Source organism: Astatotilapia calliptera, chromosome 8 (genome assembly GCF_900246225.1).
Source record: "Astatotilapia calliptera chromosome 8, fAstCal1.2, whole genome shotgun sequence".
Classification (NCBI taxonomy): domain Eukaryota; kingdom Metazoa; phylum Chordata; class Actinopteri; order Cichliformes; family Cichlidae; genus Astatotilapia; species Astatotilapia calliptera.
Genome location: NC_039309.1, coordinates 22877601 through 22901543, shown reverse-complemented (window position 1 = coordinate 22901543; position 23943 = coordinate 22877601). Strand labels below are relative to the sequence as shown.

At 44.2% G+C, this 23943-nt stretch overlaps 1 protein-coding gene across 1 annotated transcript in view; it reads right to left on the bottom strand.

Annotated features, from left to right (window-relative positions):
* The window catches only part of rab3gap1 (RAB3 GTPase activating protein subunit 1), a 32621-nt gene extending 9495 nt beyond the window's left edge, over positions 1-23126 (bottom strand). Inside the window, exons 1-14 of the mRNA XM_026178658.1 lie at positions 23036-23126; positions 20161-20242; positions 19908-19976; positions 18881-18954; positions 18074-18166; positions 17761-17933; positions 17064-17165; positions 16714-16886; positions 9072-9126; positions 8445-8780; positions 7526-7663; positions 5695-5922; positions 4853-4949; positions 1958-2061 (exon numbers count right to left, since the gene is read on the bottom strand). Coding sequence (XP_026034443.1) covers positions 1958-2061; positions 4853-4949; positions 5695-5922; positions 7526-7663; positions 8445-8780; positions 9072-9126; positions 16714-16886; positions 17064-17165; positions 17761-17933; positions 18074-18166; positions 18881-18954; positions 19908-19976; positions 20161-20242; positions 23036-23126 — 1815 coding nt within the window. The remainder of the gene's footprint in view (positions 1-1957; positions 2062-4852; positions 4950-5694; positions 5923-7525; positions 7664-8444; positions 8781-9071; positions 9127-16713; positions 16887-17063; positions 17166-17760; positions 17934-18073; positions 18167-18880; positions 18955-19907; positions 19977-20160; positions 20243-23035) is intronic.
* Between the last annotated feature and the right edge of the window lie 817 nt (positions 23127-23943).

Genomic DNA, 23943 nt, shown 5'->3' with positions numbered 1-23943 from the left:
GAAAAGTATTGTAGACCTGCACCAGACTGGGAAGAGTGAATCTACAATAGGCAAGCAGCTTGGTGTGAAAAAATCAACTGTGGGAGCAATCATCAGAAAATGGAAGACATACAAGACCACTGATAATCTCCCTCGATCTGGGGCTCCACGCAAGATCTCATCCCGTGGGGTCAAAATGATCATGAGAACGGTGAGCAAAGATCCCAGAACCACACGGGGGGACCTGGTGAATGACCTGCAGAGAGCTGGGACCAAAGTAACAAAGGTCACCATCAGTAACACACTACAACGGCAGGGAATCAAATCCCGCAGTGCCAGACGTGTTCCGCTGCTGAAGCCAGTGCATGTCCAGGCCCGTCTGAAGTTTGCCAGAGAGCACATGGATGATACAGCAGAGGATTGGGAGAATGTCATGTGGTCAGATGAAACCAAAGTAGAACTTTTTGGTATAAACTCAACTCGTCGTGTTTGGAGGAAGAAGAATACTGAGTTGCATCCCAAGAACACCATACCTACTGTGAAGCATGGGGGTGGAAACATCATGCTATGGGGCTGTTTTTCTGCCAAGGGGACAGGACGACTGATCCGTGTTAAGGACAGAATGAATGGGGCCATGTATCGTGAGATTTTGAGCCAAAACCTCCTTCCATCAGTGAGAACTTTGAAGATGAAACGAGGCTGGGTCTTCCAACATGACAATGATCCAAAACACACCGCCCGGGCAACAAAGGAGTGGCTCCGTAAGAAGCATTTGAAAGTCCTGGAGTGGCCTAGCCAGTCTCCAGACCTCAACCCCATAGAAAATCTGTGGCGGGAGTTGAAAGTCCGTGTTGCTTGGCGACAGCCCCAAAACATCACTGCTCTCGAGAAGATCTGCATGGAGGAATGGGCCAAAATACCAGCTACTGTGTGTGCAAACCTGGTAAAGACCTATAGTAAACGTTTGACCTCTGTTATTGCCAACAAAGGTTATGTTACAAAGTATTGAGTTGTATTTTTGTTATTGACCAAATACTTATTTTCCACCCTGATTTACCAATAAATTCTTTACAAATCCTACCATGTGGATTCATGGATTTTTTTTTCACATTCTGTCTCTCACAGTTGAAGTGTACCTCTGGTGCAAATTACTGACCTCTGTCATCATTTTAGGTGGGGGAACTTGCACAATCGGTGGCTGACTAAATACTTTTTTGCCCCACTGTACGTGGTTTTTCCTACGTGGAACGTTATAGGCTGAGTCTCGGGGTGTAAAAGGCGTGTTTGGAGTCACAGTGGATACATGGCATACTTAAATGTACTTTGAGAAAGCCAAGAATACTTTTACACAACAAGACTGTCCAATCAAGCAAATATAACATGGTGGGGTTTAGCTGTGCAGCTGTACAGTGTTATTCAAAGAAAAGGGGCTGTATGGATACTGAGTGCTAGTGAGAAGAACATTTTTATATGTGAAGAAGTGATGATTGTTCTCAGACTTTAGGACAGTATTAAAGCAGGTGTTTAATGCACCTAACGTGTGATCAAACTCAATAATAACAATCTCAGTCTCTGTTTTCGATCACTGATAAACACATCCGATATCAGCAGAGTATAAAAGCTTTGAGCCCAGGTGGGAACAGCCGAAGGAATTACCTAGGTTTAGAAAAAAGTTAGCCATCACTGAGGAAGCACTGGAGTTTATTACTCCAGCTCCCACTACAATCCCACTGCACCACACCCCTGTTTTCATGGTTCAACCATCAACAGTCATAATAATTATCAGCCAAGTTCTCAGCCATGGTGCACACTGTCCAGTCTACGTACACCTCATGTACAGCACATACTCAACTACAACAAAAACACAGTTAACAATCAATCAATAATGTATTAAAAACAAAACTTTTTTGGGTGAATCTAATGATACTTTCTTTTAAACTGAATTATTTGTGGAAAGTCCGGTCGAGTTTTCACTGACCTCTAACTTCTTGTAGTCCTGGTTGGGGGACTGCAGGAGCTTGCTCGCTTGAACTGTAGCTTGCTGAATGGTTTTTTGCACTGATGGAATATCTTCAGCAGACTCTGAAAGAGAAGAAATGACAGTGTTTCCAGAGTGACAGAAAGCTGTGATTAAAAGAAAGACCTGCCACGTTTGTAACCTCAATTACTGTTAACATGAGAAAAAGCCTAAAATCGAGTAAACCTGCAAACTATTATCTTACTAATACAGATCCTTTTGAAATAAACAAAACCTTCACAACATTTTATAATAATCTTTACAGAGATTAAAACATATCCACAAAGTCTTGATGGATTATTATTGGAGTTAATTAATCCAGCTATTTCAGAGGATCACAGAACACATCTGCAAATAGAAACTAAGCCTTTTGTCCAGGAATATACCCACATGTGCTTTGGCACAAGGAAAAACTCCCTTTAAACAGGAAGAAGCCTTCAGCAGAGCCAGGCTCAGGGAGGGGCGGGGCCATCTACAATAACCGAGTACAATAACCTCAGTTTGATCTGAATTAAGAAGCAGAAAGTTAGCGGCCATCCAGGTCTTTATGTCTTTAAGACATTCCTGCAGTTTAACTCATTGGTGTGTGTTATCTGGCTTCATGGACAGATAGAGCTGGGTGTCATCAGCATAGCAGTGTAAATGTATGCTATGTCTTCTAATGATGCTGCCTAAGGGAAGCATGTATAATGTAAACAGAATTGGTCCTAGCACTGAACCCTGTGGAACTCCATAACTAACCTCAGTGTGTGAAGAGGACTCTCCATTTACATGCACAAACTGGAGTCTATTAGATAGATATGATCCAAACCTTCACACATTCACGTGTTATCAGCACGGAGCGTCTCTGTCAACCTCTGGAAGTAAAGCTTTTAGTAAGTGTCATAAGATCAAAATACATTTTTTAAAGAAGTGAAACGAGGACATTATTGTTGTGTCCAAGCTATGTTTTGTATTTTGTAGTCCAGACTTAATCAGAATTAATTTGCATACAACCTGGATATGCACCAAAGCATTTCTGACCTGCTGAAACATTCTGGGATATTACAGAATAAATGAAAACTAGCTTTCTGGTTTAATTAGAGAAAAGGTCTGAGTATCACAGCAGGACGTTAGCTGATTGAGGTTTCTCCAAAGTACTAGAAAACTCTCCTCAGTGATGTCCTTACTAGTGTCTCTCATTGGCTGTCTCTAGACTCAGAACTGGTCTTAGCAGTATACCGTCAACTTAGAGACGATCCAGAAACTAAGACCTGTTATAATTATACGTGAACTCTCATTAGCTAAATTAATGGTTGCACTGCAGGTGTCAGGGAACAACAGCAACACGACTGAAAGATCTTTAGCTTCTTCTAAAAACCAAATCAAATTATGCCCTGCTCCAGATGTGACAGTCTGAAGACGAAATCTAGACTTTTCTGTATCCTGGAATAATTATCAATTTATTGTGTGTAGAATAAAATAAAGAGTGGGTTTTATCTGATTTCTGATCATTACTGGAGAAAACTTGACTGAAAGAAATTCATGTTGGGGAAACTTTCCAGACTCCTTTCACAGTGAGGGTTGGGTAGCTAGTTAGAGTAAACAAACTAAATCACATTTACCTGCATTTTAACACCAGGGTCATGTTCTACCCATCATGCCTACGCAGCCCTGAAAACATCACGTGTCCATCTCTGATACTTATAAGAGCTCAAAACTGGCCCAAACCCTGATGGAGTCGTCAAGGGCCTGCAGTGCAGAACACATCTTGAGCCCAAATCTTGGGGGGCTCAGGATTTGGGCTTTTTCTGCAGCTCATGGGCTGCATTCACTGAACCGACCACAAACTCATCTGTGCACCAAAGTACACAGTGAGACGTCCTTTACCCTCACATCACTGGACACTTCCAGGTTCTGGGTTCCATTCACTCTATACCAGTGGTGCCCAAATCTTTTTGCATCACAGCTGTGATACAGAACGGCTGTGTGGGTGGAGCCTGTTTCGCTTCAGTGCCGGAAAAAAGGGGTTGTATTTTGATGTAATGACTGTGTCGATGCAATCAGTCATTACATCACTCAGCTCAGGACTGAGCTGTGTAGACGCCAGCGTGTATCATACAGTGCGTCCACTTGCAGCCCTCCTCGTTTCCCAGCCGTCGCGCCCCCGTCTGCACGTCCCCACACAGTCCTCACGTTTCACAGTCAGTGATTGTAAAGAGTTCCTCTGCAGTGGCTCTGCCAGGAGCCTGTCTGCAGAAGTCATTCCTTTGTCACTATCAGTGGCTTCATCCACCTGCAGAGGAAAGCAGCTAGCATGCACCTTATCATTAAGCACTCGATAGGCAACTTTACTGGGGCAGAGCACAGACGCAGTTTTAGCAGAGACACTGTTGTGCACGACGGTTTAGAAGTGTGTGTCTGAAAAAGCCCTCTGACTTGTCTTTGTGCTCTGGATATTTGGCGTCTTAGCTTGTTAAGCTTTAAACTGTCACAAACTTGCACTTTAAGACAGACACGCTGCGGCCTCTCCTCATCACCCACCGCTGCGCAGGTATGCTTCATCTTATCTTCTTTGGTTTGGAAACATATTTGGTGATGCTTCATCATCTGCTTTGTGTTTGTGTGCGAGCCCCGTCAAAAGCCTGTGCATTATGCTGGCAGCGTCCAAGATTTCTACTTTTTTATTCATGCAGCTTCTGGTTTTTTTTCTGCATTAACATCTCGGGTTGCATTTCATTTTCTTAGTACTTATTTTAATATCTTTAGTTTTTTGTATTTCGGTCTTACTGTAATTTACCTGCTGTGGGCTCAGAGTTATTTTCCCTGATTTTATTTCATATAAACATGTTTTTCAACCAAACGGTGAGGACTTACCTTCTTCCTTCAACTTCAGAATAGTTGCATGAAGTATACAGGGCAGGAGGTGACGGGCCAGGTCTGCAGGTTTCTGCATCGCCATGTAGTGCAGAACCTAAAGACAAACCCCCAAAAAGTTTAGTCTTCCTGGCTTCTGTTTTCTTTTTGCTCTTTCAGATCAACAGAATATTTTTGCACAGCCAACAGGCTGCCTCTGAAGAAGACTCCAGATAAACGGTGACCTTTCTCTATGATGGTTATTCACAGAGGGACCGGTCATACCCAGATCTTTAAATCTGTCATAAGACTATCAGTGAGCATTATTTTTAACTTTCTCTTTTTGGATAAACAATGTCTTTAAAAGACAGGCAACATTTTCAGTGATGGTGCAAACTGGAGCTCCGAGCTCTGCTTTCATATGTGCAGGAAGAACATGCAAACGCTTGGCAGGGACCTGCCCGGGTCCAAATCCAGGACCCTCTTTGGGTGAGGAAACAACTAACCCCAGTTACTGTTTGTCCCTTTCCCATAAAGCCGACCGGATCATTAATAGAAGCTGGTTTAAAGTTGTTCTTCATTTAACACCATCACACCACAGAGAGCTGCTGTGTGTCAGTTAAACATCGTGTGTGACAGCATCAGATCCTTTTTCATCAACATGTGAAAATGCTTCAACATGTCTGTGAGCACAGATCTGTGTTAAACTGACTTCTCCAACATACATGAGCCAAAACGGTCCCATGGCAGAAGCTGATCCTGAAAATCAGCAGAAACATTCATGAAAACACTTTGTGATCCACTTAGTAAACACGTTTGGCTTAAAAACACGCATGCGGCAAAACGAACGACCTGCTTCAGACCTTCTCGGCCTCCTTGGTGTCATCAAAAAGTCTTTTTTTGCGTCGTGCAGGTGTGACCCTGGCAGTCTCCCAAGCCTCCACCCACATGTTGCCTGGGATCTTCATCCTGGGACTGAGTGTCCCCGTCACCATCGTGTTGCCCTTCTCATCGACCACTTCCTCTTCTACGTAATCCCGAGGTGAATACCAGCGCACAAAATCCTCCAGGACACAGCCGGGGTTGACTGCCTGTGGACAGAGACACAAACTCGTACTTTAAATGAAGTAATGTGTAAATATATTCACTGACACCTCATGCTGGCACTGACGACTCGAGCAGGGCCCACTCACAACACCACTGCATTCATGGATCCAAGCACACCAGGTTGTCACTGAACATAAAATGTCATTTAGGCATCAAAACGATTTCCTTCTGTTCAGGACTGGAAGTAAATACGTGTGATCTGGCAACAAAAATGTTTTACTTTTTTGTGTAAGAGTAAATCTGAAAATCTATGAATAACAAATCAATTGTATTTTAGTTTTAAAACCAGTTCAGACTGAATAAAGAGCTCGTCCACACTGGATCAGAAACATAGAGACATGGTGGGAATAACCAACACTGTAGATTCAGGGCAGCTGCAGCATGACTTACACTGTGTGCTGGTCATTATCACTGCATTACTGCCTCAGGTCTGCAGGTCTCTGCAAAGACAAGGTTCAAATAACCTCTGAAGATGATTTATAAAACTGCAATGAGCTGTTTGAAAACTGATGACCACGTGATCGTCTGGTGATCAGAGGTTTCTGCACTCACGTAGCTTCTCCCAGCATGACTGCATCCATCATGCCACACGTGTCAGTGACAGAGTCACAGCTTTCCACAGCGTAGGCTGATCAACAGTCCTCTTATTTCACACTAGTTTACTTGTAATAGCCTACATGACATTTTTTATTAATATCCCATTCATTAACTGCACAGAGAAGACGTCGTTTTCTTTAAGCTAACAGTATTCTTAAAGTTCTTCATGACTGGGCCCAGTGTCCTCTTTATGGTCACCCTACCACAGCGGTACTCTCTGTGACTACTGTGTGTGTGTGTGACTGCACAGTTATGTTCACTGCAGGCAGTTCACACACACACACAAAACATCCTGAACAGTAAAACTAGCAGACATGTAGCAACTCGAGGGCACACTGACGCTAATGTGTGTATAAGAATTTATTTTATTTATGTATTATTCATATTATGTTATTGTATGATGCCTTGGTGCCACTGGATTTTAGCATGTCTCACACTCATGCAGTTAGACAGATGGTGGGAGTCTGGTAAGGAAGTTGGGGGGAAGCAGAACTCCACAGGAAGAATCTTTTGTCTCTTCGAGGACTCTGGGAGGCAGCGAGGGAGTGTGAACCTTAAGGTGTGAAACAGCGGTGCACTGCCTTTTGTTCCTGAAGAAGGTTTTTAACTGAGAGCCATGCTAGGCTCAGGGAGACTCTGCTGACCGTCTGCCCCGCGGTCATGCAGGCTCTCCACCAAGCTTGGTTTTCTGTTCTTTGTTTTGATTAAAGAATGCTAGCTACCGCTCGTCTGCAGGCTTTATTTAATGGAAAACTTCCACAACATGTGGCTAATGCTGAAGGCTAACGGGTGGCTGTAGCTCATTAGCAGGTCATCTACTGATCAGAAGGTCGTGGTTCAATCCCTGGTTCCTCCAGTCTGCAGGCCAAGTATCCTTAGCCAAGATACTAACCCCAAGCTGCTCTCCGATGTGTCCGCCTAAGTGTGGATGTTAGACAGGAAGCACTAAGAAACTTAGGAGACAGCTGACCCAGAGTGTGTCCGACTCACTTTGAAGGACTCCATGTCAGATAGCAGACAGGCACTCTGCATCCGAGCACGCAGGTGGGTACCTTCAGCTGATGTGCCCAGTTTGGTCAGTACCTCTGACTGCTCTGCTAACAGGTCCTCTGTCATTGGAGCAGGTTCCTGAAAATGAAACATGACGCACAGATATCAGACTCAGTCAGCTTCAGCTGAGGTTAATGACATTTCTGTGAACCACTTATATGAGATCTGCTTTCATGGTTTTGTCACACAAAGGCCGCCTCTGTACTGTTACAACCGCTTTCTTTTAGTTCTAATTATTAGCTGCACGTCTTTGAACATGGAGCGAGTGGGGTTGGGTTAACTCTGACTCTGAACTGCCCACAGGTGTGAATGAGAGCATAAATCAGAGGTGTCCAACTCCAGGCCTCGAGGGCCAGTGTCCTGCAGGTTTTAGATGTGTCCTTGATCCAACACAGCTGATTTCAATGGCTAAATGACCTCCTCAACGTGTCTTGGGTTAGGGCTATCCTTTGTTGCTAGTTAGCCTGACCTGTATCCCCAATGTTAAGTTTGTACATTGTATCTATGGTCGATTAGGTCATCTCAGTTGCAGGCAACCAACAAATAAAGCTTATCCTTATCGTGGAAGTTCTCCAGAGGCTGAACTAATCATCTAATTCTAATAGGTGTGTTGACACAGGGTGAGATCTGCAGGACGCCGGCCCTCGAGGCCTGGAGTTGCCCACCCCTGGGTTAAATGTTTGTCTGTCTCTCTGTGTTCGCCCTGCGACTGGCGACCTGTCCAGGGTGAACCCCGCCTCTCGCCCTATGGTATGGGATAGGCTCCACCCCATGTGACCCGACTATTATTTTCAACATGCTGTATTTGGAATAAATAACAGCATATGATGTGTTTGCACAGTGAGGCAGTGACTCTGACCTGTGTGACGGGAACATAGAGAGGCTCTGCAGAGTTGAGCAGAGTCATGTTGTTGTGGGGGTGCAGCCTGCCCTCAGCTCTGCCCTCAGCTTGTGTCGCCTCAGTCTCGCCCTGGTCACTCAGGCACTCGAAGAATTCCTCCTCGCTGTCACTCCACGAGTCCCAGGATTTTCCTTGAGACATCTCTCTTGTTGAACTGGAAGCACTGGTTGCACACTCTGGTCCTTGGCGGCTCTTCTGGCAGGCACCTGAGACCCTGTGTTCCTTTTCTTTCCCCTCGGGTACCTTGTGAGATTCATCTCTGGCCTTCTTCCTTTCGATACAACAATTCAGCATCTGTCCAGGAACAAAAACTCTTTTCACACATGGAAACATAACACTGCTACTTGTGTTCAACAGACAACACGACATAAACAGGTGTTTGGGAGTTTGAAGATGCTGTATCACACTGAGCATCAGCTCTCAGAATTCATTTTTCTCTTTATCACCTAAACATCGTTCCAATTATCAAAGTTAACACAACACTTTTGATAAACCACTGGAATTAAAGTTGCAAGTCTACAAATGTGCATGATGTTGTTTTTTGTCTTTTAAATCGTTCAATTAGTCCTTGCACTGTGTGGCTACCTGGAACTTCTGATGCAAAAGACAACAGCGAAGATCAGGAGCTCCACCTGCCAGCCTGCAGATTAGGAAGCACAGAGATGGATATGAGTGAACACCAGTGTGTTAACAGAGAAACAAATACTGCTTAAACAATTTCAAGCAAAGTTTTAGTTAGAGCACGGCACAAACACTGCAGGGGCTTTTGTGCCTGGTATTATGTGCTTGGAGTTGGATTTTTACATTTTGGTCATTTGTCTGTTATTAGAGACGGACGGAGATCCAACATGACTGACAACAACACCAAAGCCTGATTCTAAAGTGTCTGCTCAGCTGGACAGCTGAAGCTGGACAAAGTACAGACATCCAGCATTTGACTTTATTTATATGGCACAGGATAAGAACCACAGAGTGCTTCACAATAATATGAAACAGCACAAATCTAGTTCAAAGCCAGGCTAAATAAATGAGTCTCAAGCTGCTGTTTATAAAAATACAGTGGGGCAAAGAAGTGTTTAGTCAGCCACCGATTGTGCAAGTTCCCCCACCTAAAATGATGACAGAGGTCAGTAATTTGCACCAGAGGTACACTTCAACTGTGAGAGACAGAATGTGAAAAAAAATCCATGAATCCACATGGTAGGATTTGTAAAGAATTTATTGGTAAATCAGGGTGGAAAATAAGTATTTGGTCAATAACAAAAATACAACTCAATACTTTGTAACATAACCTTTGTTGGCAATAACAGAGGTCAAACGTTTACTATAGGTCTTTACCAGGTTTGCACACACAGTAGCTGGTATTTTGGCCCATTCCTCCATGCAGATCTTCTCGAGAGCAGTGATGTTTTGGGGCTGTCGCCGAGCAACACGGACTTTCAACTCCCGCCACAGATTTTCTATGGGGTTGAGGTCTGGAGACTGGCTAGGCCACTCCAGGACTTTCAAATGCTTCTTACGGAGCCACTCCTTTGTTGCCCGGGCGGTGTGTTTTGGATCATTGTCATGTTGGAAGACCCAGCCTCGTTTCATCTTCAAAGTTCTCACTGATGGAAGGAGGTTTTGGCTCAAAATCTCACGATACATGGCCCCATTCATTCTGTCCTTAACACGGATCAGTCGTCCTGTCCCCTTGGCAGAAAAACAGCCCCATAGCATGATGTTTCCACCCCCATGCTTCACAGTAGGTATGGTGTTCTTGGGATGCAACTCAGTATTCTTCTTCCTCCAAACACGACGAGTTGAGTTTATACCAAAAAGTTCTACTTTGGTTTCATCTGACCACATGACATTCTCCCAATCCTCTGCTGTATCATCCATGTGCTCTCTGGCAAACTTCAGACGGGCCTGGACATGCACTGGCTTCAGCAGCGGAACACGTCTGGCACTGCGGGATTTGATTCCCTGCCGTTGTAGTGTGTTACTGATGGTGACCTTTGTTACTTTGGTCCCGGCTCTCTGCAGGTCATTCACCAGGTCCCCCCGTGTGGTTCTGGGATCTTTGCTCACCGTTCTCATGATCATTTTGACCCCACGGGATGAGATCTTGCGTGGAGCCCCAGATCGAGGGAGATTATCAGTGGTCTTGTATGTCTTCCATTTTCTGATGATTGCTCCCACAGTTGATTTTTTCACACCAAGCTGCTTGCCTATTGTAGATTCACTCTTCCCAGTCTGGTGCAGGTCTACAATACTTTTCCTGGTGTCCTTCCAAAGCTCTTTGGTCTTGACCATGGCGGAGTTTGGAGTCTGACTGTTTGAGGCTGTGGACAGGTGTCTTTTATACAGATGATGAGTTCAAACAGGTGCCATTCATACAGGTAACGAGTGGGGGACAGAAAAGCTTCTTACAGAAGACGTTACAGGTCTGTGAGAGCCAGAGATTTTCCTTGTTTGAGGTGACCAAATACTTATTTTCCACCCTGATTTACCAATAAATTCTTTACAAATCCTACCATGTGGATTCATGGATTTTTTTTTCACATTCTGTCTCTCACAGTTGAAGTGTACCTCTGGTGCAAATTACTGACCTCTGTCATCATTTTAGGTGGGGGAACTTGCACAATCGGTGGCTGACTAAATACTTTTTTGCCCCACTGTAAATGCAATCAAGGCAACATAATGATGGAGGCAAAGCACTCCACAGCCTGGGGGCCCCCGCTCTGACAAATCCATCTCCTCTGGTCTCAAAATGTGTTTCCACAAATGTTTGCAAATAGGTTCTGCTCTTCCATGAACTCCATTGAGATCCCGACTGAAATCGGCTGATGCCAATATCTGCTGAGTGTTGGCCACGAATAAAGCAGCAATAACAGAGTTCAACGAGAACAACAACTTTTCATTATCACTTATTCTTCACTCTCTCCACAGCTGATGGACCAACAGCAGCACACAGAGGACAGTGGTACCAGATACTTTGTATGCCGTCACCATCTGACAGCAGGCAGAGGAGCTGCAGGGCTGAAAATATATCCTCAACCTCAGGTTCAACTAACGAACTGACCCAGTCACAGACTTCCAGGGAGGCTTTGGAGTATCATTCCCAAGTTCAAGCACAGCCCCTAGTCCCACTTCTTAGAAAGGGAAACCGCTACTGTAGTCTGCTTATCCCGAGGTGGGAAACCAGGACAGTCCAACAACATCCACAGACTCAGTGGGACTCGCACCTCCAGCCCAGGAGTCCTGCCACCAAAGAGTCATGTAACTCGTCACAGACCTCGCCAATTAATATCAAATCAAATATCAGCTGGTTCAGTCCCAACTGATGGTCTCATTATTCAGGTTTCACACAAGAAACGTCTCATGATGGGTAAAAACAACGAGCTCTCTCAAGACCTTTGCAAAACATGCTGGTGGCAGTGGTCACAGTAGAACTACTGAAGGTTCCAGCGCACTTTTGGTAAAGTGGAAAGAATATTATTTCACCATAAATGGGCCACGACCAGGTGCTTCCCACAAGATTTCACACAGACCAGTGAAAAGAATTATCAGAAGAGTCAAGGCCCAGTTATGAAGAGCCACAGAAAGGCCTGGAATCAGCAGGTACGACTGCTTCAAAGAAAACAATATGTGTGCAAGAGCCACAGAAAAAAAGAGAAGCGTGAAGTGTGTTTAAAGTTTGCTGAACAAGTCTGTGAAACGCTGGCAGAATATTATCATCTGCATTCATAAAGTATCCACAGGCGTCTTTGCCTGCTCTCCTGTACACTCATGAGTTCACACCTACCTGCCCCTCTAACACCATCGTTACATTTGCTGATGATGCGACAATCATCAGTGGAGAAGACGGCGAACAGGCAGGAGGTTAAAAACCTGACAGGCTGCTGCAATGAACACAACCGTCTGCTCGGCGCCATCAAAACTAAGGAGATGTGACCTCAGCAGAGGGAAACACGTTCCTCTCCACATCAAGCAGACTGTGTTCAGCGAGTGTCCTCGTTCCTGGGGACTCACGTAGCTGAGGACCTCTCATGGTCCAAAGTCAAAGACTCCACCTCAGGATGCTGAGGAGGAGGAGGAACCATCTGGAGAAGAAAGTCTTGGTGGCTTTTTTACCACAGCACCATAGTGTGTCCCCACCTACTGCTAACAGCTTGGTATGCTAACTGCTCAGTGGGTCATTAAGACAGCACAGAAGAATAGTGCCTGTCCCTTTCCTTCCCTGGAGGACATGGTCAGCACTCGCTGTCTCAGGAGAGCCAATCAAATCTCATCTCATCCTGGACAGCACCTGTTCAAGAAACAGGACAGCCAGGCTAAGAAAACAGCTTTTCCCCTGGACCATCGATCACTGAACACTAAGCTCAGTGAACGGACCGAGTGAGCCTCCCTCCTACCTGAGACAGTCCTGTGTAACATTCAGTAGAATGTTCACTAATGCTGCCAAATGTAAGCTTACATCTAATACAAAACACCAGCATAACACGGGACAATTACACCCTCCCTCCATGGCTGCTGCCATCCAACCAGTGCAATACTCCCCTGGTTAAATGGTAAATGGACTGGTTCTTATATAGCGCTTTTCTACTCTTCTGAGCACTCAAAGCACTTTACACAACTTGTGCATTCACCCATTCACACAAGCACATTTTTCTAGGTGCTTTCTAAGTAACATTCTCTCTCTCACACACACACACGCGCACACTCCAATGAATGCATCGGAGAGCAATTTGGGGTTAGTATCTTGCCCAAGGATATTTGGCATGCAGCCTGGGGGAAGCCAGGAATTGAACCACCAACCTTCCGATCAGTAGACGACCCGCTCTACCGCCTGAGCTGCAGCAACCCTATTTTATTGCTATTTTATTCAGTTTGACGAATGAATGATGAGTGTAAGCAGGTAAGAATGTATGTAAGCTCTGCTCCAGTGTAATGCATAGGTACAACAATACGCTTTAACTTTAATATAGTTTGGTCACATAATTCAATTCAATTCAATAAAACTTTATTGATCCTGAAGGCTGACCCCGATGGAAATTGGGTTAAGGCTGCCGACCTTTGCCAGCGCCATCTTACCCTTCTGACCATACATACATGACACAAACATCACATGGGGAAGACAGGTCAGAGAGGTGTAACAATGGAAAATGCACCACATGAGGAAAGATAAGGAGAAAAAAATAACTCCCCCCAGACTGAGCTCCAACAGGGAGATCAGTTTGAGAACAGAAAAAACACCTCTGCAAATGAAAACACTCTTAATACACGAAAGAAACACATGACAAGCAACAGGGATGGGTAAAGGGTGAGAGACAGCCAGTGTAGACAGTACATCCGGGCCTGCGTGCGCTGGTCTCCTTGATCCACCGTCAGCATCGGAGGGGAATAAGCGTCGAAGGCGTTTGGAGGGGGGAGGAGTGTACATCTGCATGTGTATATATGTCTGTGTAAGCGTGTGCGTGTCCAGAGTTCAGCTGAGACAGTGTCCTCCTCCCTGCCAGGCTAAGTAAACAGTCTTCCAGCCAACCCAGGTGGCCTTGCATGGAGTGGGAAGAACAGTCTAAACACAGTCGTTATCAGGGAGTTGTTGTTCGGCCCCAGCCTTGAGCCCACAGCTGGGGCCGAAGGGGTATCCGCATAAGTGATGGAAGTTTTTACTTTAGTGCGAACAGCTCATATGAATTTCAAAGCTGTTCTAACACTCCGACACTGGTCTCTCAATCTCCCATTGGAGAGCCGTGAGCTTCTCCATGATGTTATCAAACTTGCGCTCCGTGATGTTGTCATTCTTGTGCTCAGAGAGCCGATTCTGAGAACTCACGACTGTTAACTCAAAAGACACGACGTCGTAGTCTCACTCCAAGTGCTTTATTTGTTACGCCATTTTTCTCCACACCAACAACAACCCTTCGCGGGCAACAGTACTCTCGCAATATAACAGAAAATAACAAGTTAACAACGACCGCAGTGAGCTTCTCCAAGATGTGATCCAATTTGCACTCAGAAGTCTTATTCTGAGTATTCACAGCAGCCGTAAGCTTCTCCAAGATCTTATCCGTGCTGCACTCAATGAGCTCATTTTGAGAAACTCACGCCTCTTCCCATCGTTTGAATCCCAGCGGGCAGCCTTGTGGGGGTTTGAACAGCTGGTTCCGCTTTCTTAATTCTTCGATAAGTCAGGGCCAAGCCAGCTCCGATCAGCCAGGACCCTGTTACCATGGTTCCGAATAGGTAGATATCTTCAGCACTCAGGCTCACCCGAGCCCAAACTTCTCGTTGAGAAAGGGGTGTCAATTGCATTTAGGGACCAGTTGATCCAATCCATAATTCCTCTTTTAGGTTTTAGAGAACAGACTGTGAGAGAGTGTTCCAGGGAAAAGTAATACAAAAAACACGAGACAAGACAAGGACATAAGAGGCTAAGCAGGGAAGCTAAGGGAGAGGAGGAGAGGAGAAAAGTGCGACCACCTTTGTTAAGAGCAAAACTCTTTGAATGCTGTAAACACACCGTGTTTGGGTGGCTTCATCCCAAAAACACCACAGCAACACTGAAGTCTGGAGGTGGGAGCATTATGATTTTGATGTTCCCAAAAAAATGTGTGATTGCTTAGAAAAGTTATGCATAAAAACTTTATAACAAGCTGCAAAAGGGACTGAGACATTAAATATAACTCCAGGAAGGATGAATGGAGACATTGTTGATTAAAATCTGCTGCCATCTACCAGGATGATGAAGATGAAACAAGGATGGATGTTTCAGCAAGACCATGATCTCAAACACAGCCAATGGAAACTGTTGGTTTCAGAGGAATCAAGTAAAGCTGCTGGAACGGCCCAGCCAATCACCTGAGCCGAATCTGTGGGAAGGATCCACGGAGCATTCGGGATTTAGAGACTGTTTGTGTGGTGAGTGGGTCAAAGTCATGAGCAATGATGGGACTGGTTTCTCCATACAGACGCTGCCATGAACTGTCATCACCAACATTTGTATAAAGTAATAAATAAATGTCTGTGTGTTTAATGTCCCTGTGTTACCGACATCTGGTGATAATTTCACATCAAAGCACCTTTAGAAATATATTTGCTTAGAGAACTGCTGACGTGTTCAATACATATTTTAAGGATGGGTATCGATAAGATTTTCACGATTCCGATTCCATTTTCGATTCTGTTTAACGATTCGATTCTTTATCGATTCTTTTTAAAAAAGGAGAACACTAAGGTCGATTAGCTTAGAACTTTGTTTTATATCTTCTCTTTGAACAAGATAGAAATTTAGGAGTAACATGGCCTTACAAACCCAACAGTGAGATCTTAAGAGATCCAGCCTACGGCTCTTCAATGGGGTGTCCCAGGGTCCCCAGGAAAAAAAATTGTAAATGTTCTTCTGTAGCAATAACAAAGTATAACATAAATTATTCTGTAGCAATTACACAAGAATATCCAGTAATGTCCCTGCCTACAATTAAACACATTCACTTACCGAAAATCGGGGGCATCTGCTGTGGCAAATGGGTACAAGCCTTTTACCACAAACTTAGTCACTGCTCGGTGACATTCGTCTATCCTGGCCTGAAAGGAGACGCTGCCGGTAGACTGCAGCGAGAGCTGCCAGCATCTGAGCCAGACTCTGTCTGTCTCATCATGGTCACTAAATGCACAGTAATGGCAGGTTTGTAATAAGGCAGATCGCGCTAACATAATATGCACTGTTGTTGATTATTTACCTGCCGCATTAACGGGAGAGGACGTGCAAACGTTACCGCTGCTGCTGGGTTGAGATTCACGAGTCCGGAGCGGAATTAAAAACACGACATTCATTTAAGGTCATCGCGTGTTTTGTGAGCAAATGCTTTTGCATATTCGTAGTGTTTCCTCCCTTAAATGAAACATCCACTTTGCAAGTATTGCAAGTTGTCCTGTTGTCATCCGTTCTCGTAAAGTCTAACCAAACTTTTGAGCGTTTGAGCCGCTTACGCGCCGTGTTTCCTGCCAGGTAAATGACGCTCCGCAATGTGGTGACGTCATTCGGGGCGACTGGAATCGATAAGGGAATCGTTTGCAAAAATGGCAAACAATCCCAAGGAATTGAAACAGTGGGAACCGGTTCTCAACAAGAACCGGTTTTCGATACCCATCCCTACTTATTTTACCTGCTATAAAATGAAAATGTTAATATGTGTGACATCTTTAAAATCAAAGCAGCACGAGCCTGTGAGGTACCCACCCACAAATAAGATGGTTATTTTCCCACCGGTAACGCAACTCAAGGACAAACTCCTGCCAGAGGTGTCCAACAGCCCGCAGCCCACCGTAGTAATAGTTGACCAGACACACACACAGAGCCAGACGGTAGGTCAGACTGTCACTGGGGGCTGACTTCAGCTGGTGGAAAAGGTTCTACAACGAGGGAAAAGACCAGCATGAAATCAAACAGCAGGACACCAAATTTAATACATTCTAATAAAAATCCTGACAAAGTACTGACAGCACTGTGCCTGTCTTCACTCTGAAACTTATATTGGACCTGACCTGAGTGTAACCTTGAGTGTGCGAGTGGTGAAGAGGCAAACATACATAATCAGAGGTTTTCTCTTGCTCCGATGTCCCACTGGAGTTGGACAGCTGAGTGTTATTCTTAAAGTCAGACTTCTCCACAGCAGCATCTGGAAACAGATACTGAGACACAAACACAAATAAATAAGTCTGTCATTTAGAAACTCTGTTGTTTTATAGATGTTAGAAGAATTAAACAAGTGGAGCTCACGTAGTCATCACTTCATGATAAAACACAGGATGCTGATCGCTCAGTGGCAAAAGCAGGATGTGACCAGAAGTAGACAATAAAAATAAGAACGCTGCCTGATATCCTGTTTAAGATGACGCTCTTGTGCTTTACTGAGCTGCTGTCAGATGGGATCAATATCTGTGGCCAGCACTCTAAGACATAAATGCAATTACGGCTGTAGTTTTAAGATTCAAGGCTGTCTTAGCTCGAGCTGCTGAGTGTGACGGGCTCAACAGTGACCAGGAAGGAAAAACTGTTTGTGAAAAGAAGCAGAGGAGCCACATCAGTACGAGTCAAACTACCACACGCTCCGAGGTCTCTGCTGCTCTGAATATCACGCTCACCGTCTCCTAACACGGGATCCACACCTCTTCTGTCAGAATCAGTTTCCTCATAAAATGAGCTGAAACCATTAAAACTCAGTCAAGTATTAGTCAACTCCGACTAGTTAATGCCTTTTAAACAGGTTACATGATTAACTCTTACCAGAAGGACAGAATTGAGTATCTCGGTGTTAAGGGGCGACTCATCGATGCGTCGATGGCGGCGAATGTGCTTCCGGGCACTGTGCACCATGTTGGAGACAGACAGTTTGGAAATGGGCACAGTTGCTGCTGGCTCGGTCAGCTTGGACAAAGCAGAGCTGATATCACTGTTTTCTACAGACGACAAACACATCCAAGAGTTTCTGTTCAATTGCTGAGGCCCGGGTCAGCACAGATGCCCAGATCTCCCAGTAAGCTACGCACGTTTCCAGAATGCAGTATGGTCACTCAACAAGTAAAGCCAGGAACCTGACCTTTGCCCTCATCTTCAGCGTATCCTCTTCCAGGAATCTCCTCTGTAGACTCAGTCCTACAGCAGAGTTTAAAGAGCTCTGTCACAGCCTCACCTACAGGGAACACAAACAGTTACTGACCTGATATTTTCTTATTCAAACTTTTCATGAAGCACACGCTTCAGCACAGCGAAGCAGGACAACATCTGTGTAACATTTTCTAAATCATGGACGTGGCAACAAAAGAAAAGTCCACTTTACATCACATGTAAAGTGCTTGGGGCTATCATGAGAGGCGGGGCACACCCTGGACAGGTCGCCAGTCTGTCGCAGGGCAAACACAGAGACAGACATTCACACCGTGGGAAATTTAGGGCCCCAATGAACCTGTCCCCACTAACTGCATGACTTTGGACTGTGGGAGGAAGTAGGAGGCCCACACATAGAACAATGAGGAAAAAAAGACACTTTATTTGTCCTTCACTATGTTCTTTCTATCGGTAGCTTGATTACATCCGTCTTATCTGCTGCGTATCATTTGATGCATGAATTTTAGCTTAGAAATAGTTTCCTCTGTGCTGTTCGGACAAAAAACAAAGCCATAAAAAGTCTTCACACATCACACAACAATGTGTATGTTTGTAATGGATCCAAGTGTATTAGCAACCAGAAAAATACAACATTAAGGTCAGTGCACTTAATGCACTGACCTTAATGTAGTATGTAGCGGTGTGTTTGAAATCTGTACTGACTAGTAAAACCTCTGTGGTCTGCCCCAAAGCATCATGGTCTCTGTCCCTGAGTGTCCCACTGATCAGTTTAACTTACCCAGTAAACACTGAGGATTTTCAGCCGTCCTGACTCGAACTGACCAGTGAGGAGCTTGAAGAGGGTCGAGGTCACTGTTGGGTGATAAACAGAGTAAACAGTAGAGGAGAGTTTCTGATACACTTTTAGTTAAAGGGTTTTTATAAGTAATGAGTCATGTTTGATTACATGTGACGTAGTCCTTCACCAGTAATCAAGATAATTACACATGTAAGCATTTCCTTATGTCACACTCAGTTTGTCCCTTCATGCTTGTTAGACCTGTGCCAGCTCTGTTTGGGCCTTACAATCAAACCCATGTACGTTTACCCTTTTAATAAACTGCTCCACCCATTTCCTACTTTACGAGTGAAATATGAAGCAATGCAGTGTGTACACGGATGCAACACTCAGTGCTCAGCGCAGCGTTTTGTGTGCTATAGTGCAAGTGAACAGCTCACTCCCATCAAAGCTTTTCCATTGGATCGTTAACACAAACACCAAATGTCAGGAGGACATGCGCCTCAAACTGGAGTTGTCTTTCTAGCCCGGGTACCTCATCACTCAGTGTGGTGCACTTTAGCCCACGCTAGCATCAGCTGTGGTCACTGGCTGATTAGTGCTGGTTTCTATGGGCTCAGATTGTGGTCATTTGTACTTGTAAATCAAATGTGTAGTTGTGAGCTTTGTAACCTTGTAAGCCAGAATATCTGAAGATTTCATGTTTGTGCATCTACAGATGAGAATTTGTGTGTTTGTAAAAAATATTTACACGAGTTACAATTTTTTTTTGTTAAGGTCGTCTTACAGACACAAAGCAACAAACTGTGTGTAAAACTCTGCGCTCAGGTTCCCTAGCAGTGTGTGAGTTTGAACTCACAAGTACAAAATATTTATGACCACAATTTGAGCCCATCGGTTTCCTCGTGGCTCAGCTGGTGACGCAGTTGCAGTGAGGCTGAGTGTTGCGAGGTAACAAAACGAACTAGCTGGTATATTGCAGCTGCTCTTAGTACAGTACACCAGAACACTGCACACACAGCCTTACCTGTACACGTCATTATCCACAACTATGCCTTCAGTAAGATGAGGCCAGGTTGTTGCGAGATGAAGTTCACTACAAAAGTGAAAAACAGAAACACAGTAACAGCAAACAAAGTAAGTCTTCCTCAGACCCACAGATAAGGATGATGATGAAGAGGCTCCAAGACCACGTGATAAGCAACAAAGCCGTCACACCGACTGCTCAGTGTGCAGAAAACATGTGACTGTAATTTTTAGAAAGTATCATCAGTTTTTACCTTATTGGCTCCTCACAGGCACCGAATGGAAACTTCCCAAACTCCACCCCCCCCACCTCGCCACCAAGGAGCGCATCAAAATCTGCCAGAAAAAACACAAAAAACTGAATAATCGTCCAAACAGCAGAGCAGGCAGTCTGTCACCAGAGCCCACCCAGGGCGTCCTCACAGTCAGGGAGTTCAGTAACACAACCAACCTCTGTTTATGACACACACACACACGTAAAACATATTGAACGCATCACCAATTGTCTACATATATTTCTAAAGGTGATGTTCACATGAAATTCTCACTAGATGTTGGTAACAACCCATCCAATCCACACATGCAGAGAAACAACTTTAAATCAAACAATATAACAAATAAACTCGATGTATTGTGAGTCTTTCTACATACGATGGTGAAAATTCAAAATCCTGCTCCTCACATACAAGGTCTTAAATAAGGCTTTGCCAACTTCAGGCCTCGAGGGCTGGTGTCCTGCAGGTTTTAGATCTCACCCTGGGTCTACACACCTGAATCAAAGGATTAGTTCATTACCAGGCCTCTGGAGAACTTCAAGACATGTTGAGGAGGTGATTTAGCCGTTTAAATCATCTGTGTTGGATCAAGGACACATCTAAAACCTGCAGGACACCGGCCCTCGAGGCCTGGAGTTCGATGCCTGTGTCTTAAATAATCAGGCCCCATCTTATCTTAATGACCTTGTAGTACCATATCACCCTATTAGAGCACTTCGCTCTCGCTCTGCAGGCCTACTTGTTGTTCCTAGAGTATTTAAAAGTACAATGGGAGGCAGAGCCTTCAGTTTTCAGGCCCCTCTTCTGTGGAACCAGCTTCCAGTTTGGATTCAGGAGACAGACAAAACTTTCCTCTTTGATAAAGCACATAGTTAGGGTTGGATCAGCAACCTTAATTAGTCTGCAATAGACCCTGTGCACGAGAAAATGCTAACTTCCTGTTTTAATATCGGATGCAGGGTTGTACATTTCCGGTAGCTTTACTTTGCGGTCAATTGCTGCTGCAAAGATGGACTCCAAAATCATGTCCAAAATATGAAAACAGAAAGATGGCGTTAAGTTACAAAGAGCAGAAGGTGGGAACATTCACCACTGCTGTGTCATAAAAAAAATCAAATGATCAGTTTTGAGGTTTGAAGCGTGCAGATCGATTGGTGGTTTACATCACTCAACACAAGCAGAACTGCATTACAGAATCAGAAGCACATCTCTGTATTGATTGATTGATTGGTAATTTATTTCAACATGTGAACAATATACAAGTACATTTAGAAAAGAAATAAGAGAGAAAAAAATACTATACAAATTACATACAAAAAAACCCATTCTGATTAATTTACATGTATAGTGACAGTTCTTATGATTTAAACAGGCAGATGTTCAGCATTCAAACTACAGGTGAACAATAGTCAAAGGTTTCCCTGCTAGTCAAGTACACACCTACACAGCATGTCAACAAACCGTGGTAAGGGTCTCTATGCATGAGTATTTACGAAGGGTATGTTGTGACGTACCTTCAAAATTACCGTGGTCCCTCGCTATAACGCGGCCTCGCTGTTTCGTATTGGCTGCAGACTATTGTTGATCTCCTCCGTGCCGTCTCTCCTGTACAGTACAGAATCGCTGATTCATTGATTCATTAATGATTCATTGATGTTGAATTATCTCTCAGCTGCTCTGTTCTCATGTGCTGGACCTGAAAACACGGTTTGATCTTTGGTTTCTGTAATACTGGACTTATTTGTCTACGAAGGTTTGAACTTTGAGAGCTTAAACAGGAGAGAAACGTGTGAAAATGTTCATGTCTGTCTGAGTGTATAAAGTGTGTAGTGAGGGGTTTTACCTTAAAACATCTATAATAGTTGTAAAAAATAAAGTTGGCTACTTCAGATTTCACCAATCGCATTTTATTTTTAGAACGTAACTCCCGCGATAAACGAGGGAGCGCTGTATACAAATACTGAGAAGTATAAAATTTGAATCCTGTCTCTCTCTGAGGCGCGGGGGGAAAAAATATCGACAAGTCGATCAACATCATCTACAGATACATTCGACATCTCGAGAAATGTAAATCGCCACTGGATTCGTCCATTTGGTTGAAAAACCCGACCGTGAACAAGGAGCGAATATCACACCGGAAACTAAGCGCTATGCCCTGGAAGTAGCATATGCTAAGGCACACAGGTCTAAGTTATAGGTCTAAGTTCCCCATAATGCACTGGGTGTTTCTTCTTCACTCAACATGTGTTAGTAGACCTCTCTGCATTCAGTCCGTCTGCCCCTCATCTATCGATGGATGTTAGAGGCTTTGGTTCCCACTGTCGCTCACAGACGGTCACCTAATGTTTCCTGTGTAACTGCAGGGTCTTTGCCTTATAACATAGAAGCAGCTTGAGGTAACTGTTGTTGTGATGCTGTGTGTGTGTAATAAAGCTCCCTTACTGACAGTGGGTCACCACAGCTTGTAGCTCCATGTATTTGATGTGGCACGTTTGCCCTCGCTGACACAACCTTAAAGGGATTTGTGTGTATGAATAAAGTTTATTGTTCATACAGTTCATTGCCGTATGTCTGTGAAAGGCTGAATGAGGGTTGTAGCTCCCTCAGCAGCTGTGGAGCGATGGCTCGTGGTCACCTGATTCAGCCCTGGAGATGTGGTTGGTTAGACACGCTGCTTTAGTTTACACTACAAACCACACTCACCTGTTTACACTCCTTTTGTGTTACAACCACCTTGTTACACTCAAACACCAGATGATGCATCTGAGCCAACTAAGGATTCACTGAGACTGAAGAAGCTCGAGATCATAAGAATTTGAGGCTCAGCTGATACAGTATCATAGGAGAATCCAACCATTGTATGTCAAGAGACTATAGGCAGTGAAAGCTCCATCTGGAGGAGGAACGACGTGGTTCAGAGCGTTGCCTCCTGCAGCTGGTGACATGTTCAGATTTCAGCTCTGTCGGTTAGAAAGTCTGTTTTTGTTTTTCATCTGTGTGTTGCTCTTTCATCCTTTTCTTCTTTCTGTTTCTTGCATCAGGCTGGCTGACTTCACCACTGATGAGGTAACCATGAGCAGTAAGCCTCGTGTCGCTCACAGTTACATTTAACATAGTGCGATAAACACACTCAGTCATTATAAGGTACATCCTCTCTAAAGGTTCACATAACAGACAAACAGGATAATAAAAATAATCTGGTTCTTTGCAGCGTCCTCAGATGAACAACACACGACATTATTACACGTCTCAGTATTTGTTACACTGAACACAAATATAAACACAACACTTTTGTTTCCATGAGCTGAACCGGATCCTGACTGGTTTTGCGACATGTGTGTCATTGTGCTACACATGTACGGCATATTTCAGAGTGGCCTTTTATTGTGGGCAGTCTCAGACACACCTGTGCAATATTCATGCTGTCTAATCAGCACCTTGACATGCCACACCTGTGAGGTGGGATGGATTATCTCAGCTAATGAGAAGTTCTCACTAACACACATTTAGACAGATTTGTGAACAGTGTTTGCGAGCAATGTTCCCTGTAATGTTTCATGTGTCTGAGCGAACACACAAACTCCCTGAGCGTCCCTTGGACCACTGTGAGCAACAGCAGACGTGTGCACTGTGGTCACGCCAGCATCCAAGTTACATGTTTATTAGAATAATCAAATTACAGCATTTACATTTATGTTAGACTACTTTTAATTAACTGCTTTAGCCCACTTACAATGAAAATTAAAACAATCTTCTTCATGA